Raw genomic sequence first — 5,719 nt, 5'->3', positions numbered from 1 at the left:
CGGCTTTAAAGCCTCCAGTTTTTACCGCTACCAGTATGTAAGCCCTGAATCGTAGTTCTCTTGAATCGTAGTTCTCAAACGTTCTCTTGTGCATCTCAAAAATTTCTTCTTAACTTCAAGACGTATGCGAATTTCCTTGTTTTTCTCTAAAAAAGAAAACTAGAATAAAAATTAGACAAATTCAAATAAACATTTTCTCAAGTTTCCTGTAAAAAGGACTTTTCCCCAATAATTTCAGAATTATTGGCAGTTTTTTACGAAAATTATTTTAAAATCTCTCTGAAAACAATTAGATACAAACAAGATTGCTCGTATACCATGGCAAGATGTTTAGATTCTTCTTAATCCGTATCGAATAATTTTTTGTAAAATAAGTTTTAAAAAACTAAGTTTCGGACAATATCTAACGTCAAGTGTAAAATATTGAATCGTACGAAACTAATACGACGAAATTGTTTGCCTCAATTCGTTTCGGAACAATTTTGTTGCGCGGTGTAGTTTAAAAATGTTCAAAGTGTAACGCGAGTAATTTATGCGTGGAGATTCATCCAGCACAAAAAATTGGTCCTTCCTTCGGTAGTATTTTACGACTTTCATCTTTGATTGACCGACATTAAGTCCGACATTGGGGGACCTCGAGAAAAGGGGAGGGGCAGATGTTCAAAAAATGCAGCCCCCTCCCGTAGATCCGCTACTGGGGAGGAGGATCTGATGTTTAAAAAAGCAGTTTAAATAGTTCATATCATCTTCTGCAAACAATTGGCTGGAAATATTAGTCCTCGATTGACTCAATTTAAAAAACCTGAATCTAAATAAGATTCAAATAAACAAAAAGGGTACAACAAAAACTAAACGCAGTAAAATCTGAGCCCAATAATTCAATAAGTAACTCAACGCGTAACATAAAAATAAGCAAGTAAGTGTACATGTAATCAATTTGGTTTAAATTGCGGACAAAATGCAAAGCAGAGTTACTTGTCAGATGTGCACAGCTCTGCATCAGATCTGATGATTCCCGTTTTATAGCTAGATCTGCTAAATAGCTGAAGACTCCTGTTTTTGTTTTATTTCATAGGTACGATTGTTTCTCAGTTTAGAAAATTTTTAGCATTTAGGACAAACCAAAAAGTTTATCAGCTCGTGGATTTTTTCAAGCCATTTGTATTGTACTGTTTTGCTGTTAAGTAATTTTTGTTTCAGCTTTCATAGAAACGGCGGAAAAGTTAAGCTATGGTGATTTTATTGTTCAGTCAGTTTTGGGTTTTTGTAACTCAGCACTTCTGACGAAACTTTTTATACAATTTGGAAGGTATTGTCTGGAGCTCATTTAAAAATTATAGTTTTCACCTTTAAACTTTTTTGGAAAAACGGATGTTTGAAATTGCTAATTTGGCCAGCATGGTGTTCCAAATTTACTTTGCACAAGCAATTTAGTGTCAGTAAAACAATGCGAGAGGCAATTTTACCCTCTGTTTTTTACATAGAGTAGAGGGATAAAAAAATTTGGATTATATTGTCAACTAATCGACCAACAAACTTCTTAATGGGCCTCAAAGTGCAGTCGGAACGTCTAGGAATTCAAACACATTAGCATATATATGTTTTTTTTGTTGCAAATTGAGTGATCAAAAATAGAGTTTTTTCATGTATGTTAGTTAAGTAACTTTGTAAAGATTTCGTTTTCCCACCATTTGTCTGGTCGTTGTTTGCAAATAGCCCATCCAAGTACAAAATTTTAGACAATTTTTTGCTTTATTGCCAATTTTAAAGCGTATAATGCTAACTTGATGCACGAATTGGCATAATGTTAACCTTATTATCCGAAAAAAAAACTGTTCATGTTGTTCAGTCTAATCGATAATAGGCGGTCTCGTTTAGTCCATTTAGAAGTTTCTGACCTATTTGGTGAGAGATTAATATAAACTGTATGAAGGTTCGAGGTGCGCATGGAAAAGAACATAGTTTCAAACTTTTTCCATGTTTCTTTACCCGTTTATGGAGTTTTGAGTTTGGTTTGAAAATAAATAGTATTTTGCGCTACGGAAAGATATTTTATGTTTAATTCTATCACTCAAGCAATATTTGCAACAAATAAGTGCTGAGGATTTGCGAAAACTCATTTTTTTGCTAAAACATAATAAATTACATTTTTCATTTGGGAAAATTACTAAGGTCTGATTAGAGACAATTTTTTCCTGGTTGTAAGATCGTTAATACTCTCTGATGTCTCTTTAGATGCACTCAGGTATTTAGGTGCAGATAGATATAAAAGCGTTTTTCAATGAAATCTTTTTTTTTCCGATTTTTCTTTTATTGTTTTTTTGTTTATATAATTAGATAGGTTACATTCCGACAGAAAGCACTAGCATTTGATGTAAGCTTTGTTACTAACCGCAATTTAAAAAACAGCAAACCAGAAGCTCAACATTTTAGCCCAGTATTTGTGATAAAATTTGAGATAAATCATTTGAGATAATTTCACCTAGATTGAATTAGTTTTCTCCCATTGGCGATGGTTTTACCCAATAGCTAACAATTTTCCCGAACTGCATGTGTTTTTCTCACAATTGCTGAAAATTTTATCCGCCATCAATTTCCAAAATCAATAGGCTTTAAGATATAAATGTATGATAATGAATTGTGGAAGTAAACTCAGGATTTTTATTACTGCTTTTTGTTTAATTTAGCTCGTAATTAGAGCTGCGGTATGTCTGGCGGTTCTACCGCAGCAAAATTTAACAAAAAATTATCAAAAAAAAAATTTGCCGTTTCCTCAAAAACTGCTGTTTCCAGGCTTATTCGGAATCCGCAAAAAAACAGAACACAGTTTGATCTCGGTATATTATGTCGTGCCAAATAAAAAAACTTGTCTTTATGCGTAGTTTTATGATCACTTCAGCTTTGAAGTGAAATTATAAAGGATCCTTGTTATTGTAAAAAAAACAATGTAAAAAAAACAAGGTGGGTGAGGGACGAGTTTTAAAAACAGTTTCGAAAATTTTGTCGACCTTTTTTTTTTTTAATGACCGAATTGATTTCCAAAATCGAGCTTTCCGAAATCGCTATAAACACCCCATTTCCATTTTGACCAATCTTTCTGCGCTGCAAGCAAACTTTTGAAAAAATAGGCCAAAAAAAGGAGTTTTTAGGCACTTTTTGGAAAATTTTGACCAACAAATCGCGCTTTTTCGGCGCGCGCTCCTCCCTCAAAAAATAGTATATATTGGCGCCAAAGGCGACTTTAGAAAAATTCTAGGGTATCTCACCAAAAATAGATATCTCGAAATAGTACAAAGGAGGGATCCTTTAGGTCGGCAGGGGGTCGAATCCTTGAGGGGAGGAGGGCGTCCGCTGTAAATCCTCTACTGACGCTAATGAAACTTCTTACTGTTTGAAGAACGGGCTGAGAACAACAACAATTTGAAATATCCAAAAAAAACTTGTCTGAATCGTTCGCAAGCAAAAATAAGGAAAAAGTAACATTCCCGTTCTTTCAGCTCTTTAACCTCGTCACCAAGTTGTACCCAATTTCATTTCGGGCAATTGTACACAATCTCTAATGAGAAACTGATCTTTGTAGATTATATTACTTCAAAAAAATTTTCATTTTAAATTTATAACGAAATTATCGAAATTTACAATATTTTTTTTCTTCAAAATAGTATATTAAATTTAAAATGTATTTTTGTTTGGTTGAGATTTGCTATTCACTTGGCGTGTTTCACTGCCCACTCAAAGCCTTCTTGGATCCCCTTGCCAGACCCGACTGCCGAACTGGGCAGAAGTGTCCACTGTCGCTCGGTCAAATCCGCCAGATCAAAACTCTTCTTAATCTGGTCAACTGAAGCTCCTCCTTTCAAATCTTGTTTGTTAGCCAGAACCAACACTGGCACTTTGTCAAGTTTGCTTTCGTCCAAACAGTCCAAAAAACAATCGGCCGATTCCTGAAGTCGTTTTGTGTCGTGACTGTCAACGACGTACACCAAAACATCAGTTCCATCGAAGTAATTTCGCCAAAATGGTCGCAGATTTTTCTGACCTCCGACATCGATAATGGTCATTTTGAAGCCGTCTTTCTGGACCGACTTGACATTGACTCCTTGAGTTGGTGTTACAATGGGATCCTCGTTGGCGACGAGTTTGAGGATTGTCGTTTTGCCCGCGTTGTCCAGGCCCAGAAGGAGGAGTTTGAGGTCGCGATCGGAACTTTTCCGGAGTTTTCGGAGAGCAGAGAGAAGAACCATGTTGTTACGTTAACTTTTGTAACTAAAACAATTGAAAATTTATCATAAAATTGATATAGCAAAATCAAAGTGAAACTTATTTCACAAAATAAAACTGCTTGCGGTTGTTTTATTAAATTCTCAATACGTTAAAAAGACCAACTGGCGTAAATGGTATTTGCGCGTACACAAAAGCGTAAGGTTCAAAATAAGCTACTGTTGAAAGCTTGAGCCATAAAATAGTTTAAATTACATTCATGAATTAAAAAATGCAAAGAATGGTTTCAGTATGAATCACAAGACTGCTCAATACGTTAAAAAGACCAACTGGCGTAAATGGTATTTGCGCGTACACAAAAGCGTAAGGTTCAAAATAAGCTACTGTTGAAAGCTTGAGCCATAAAATAGTTTAAATTACATTCATGAATTAAAAAATGCAAAGAATGGTTTCAGTATGAATCACAAGACTGCTTAGCGTATGATGAAAACTTAAAAGCTTTAATTTGGTTGCGACGCATAGAATGGAAATTTTCAGGAAATAAATGCCAAGATGAAAAAGTGAATTCCGATAGTAAATTATGCAAAACGCAACATAAAAGGGTCTAAAAATACGGTCGATCAGGGGCCTAACATACCGTGACAAATTGATATTAGGAAGCTGAGAATGATAAGCGATATTAGCAAACCAGAAGGTAAGAGTAAACACCTTTTGTGCACTTAGTAAAAGTACGACGCCGAAAATTTAATTTCAATGTGGGACCTTCATATATATATTTCCTTGCTATCAGCTTTTCAGGTGCAATAATGCGTAAAACATAGATTCCTGTTAGGAACAATACCCTGTGCTAGCTATGAATGAGAGAGTGGGAAAGATTTACCTTGCAACTGTCTTAGCCCAGGATAAAATAGCCCCAATCGATAATCCGAAGGAAATCAATTTAATGAACCAAGACTCGCTCCGATCGTAAAAATATGCCAATTTGCACAAATTTTTTCTCAGTTGAGTAGAAACAAAGAATGAAATTTTACGGGCTTTGAAAAGATTTCCCCAAGATTTAATGAGTAATATGGGTTTTTATTAATAACCAAAGATCTTCTGGGCCAAAATGGAGTTTTTGAGAAAAAAATATGATGAGAAAAGGTTTGATTCAATTTGAAGTTGTTATTTTGAGGCCGATGATTTTGGGCTTGTGTGATTCAAACCCAATCGAGATCGTGTTTAGTAGAGCCAGTTTTGGGTTTAATTGACAGATTTGTTTGCTACTTATAAACAAACCACTCAAGTATAATCATGGCTTTAACGACTTCTGATGCAATTAATGTGATGTAGCTAATAATCTGGTGAAATTTAAACCATGAATATTTGTAGTTTCAAGTGAGTTAAAACTATACTCTGATTGTATTTTCCAGTCTCTCAAATCATTCTACCCCCCCCCCCCCCCACCCCCTTCCACTTATAATTCAACGGTTCAGAGCATAAAGGAATATGTACCTTC

At 35.0% G+C, this 5,719-nt stretch overlaps 1 protein-coding gene across 3 annotated transcripts; it reads right to left on the bottom strand.

The window, feature by feature from the left end:
• Positions 1 to 3,568: 3,568 nt before the first annotated feature.
• On the bottom strand, positions 3,569 to 5,500 carry LOC134845767 (ADP-ribosylation factor-like protein 3). 3 transcript variants are annotated; one of them, XM_063862832.1, is made up of 2 exons: positions 5,102 to 5,500; positions 3,569 to 4,266 (listed from the first exon to the last, which is right to left on the bottom strand). In XM_063862832.1, the coding sequence occupies exon 2, from the start codon at positions 4,242 to 4,244 to the stop codon at positions 3,708 to 3,710; it is 537 nt and encodes a 178-aa protein (XP_063718902.1). In that variant the 5' UTR covers positions 4,245 to 4,266; positions 5,102 to 5,500; the 3' UTR covers positions 3,569 to 3,707. The 3 variants fall into 3 exon arrangements, with proteins under 3 accessions (XP_063718902.1, XP_063718903.1, XP_063718904.1); XM_063862833.1 differs by lacking the exon at positions 5,102 to 5,500 and adding an exon at positions 4,859 to 5,057; XM_063862834.1 differs by lacking the exon at positions 5,102 to 5,500 and adding an exon at positions 4,387 to 4,824.
• Between the last annotated feature and the right edge of the window lie 219 nt (positions 5,501 to 5,719).

Source organism: Symsagittifera roscoffensis, chromosome 5 (genome assembly GCF_963678635.1).
Source record: "Symsagittifera roscoffensis chromosome 5, txSymRosc1.1, whole genome shotgun sequence".
NCBI lineage: Eukaryota > Metazoa > Xenacoelomorpha > Acoela > Convolutidae > Symsagittifera > Symsagittifera roscoffensis.
Note: the sequence above shows the minus strand (reverse complement) of the source record. Positions and strands in the feature narration are given on the sequence as shown.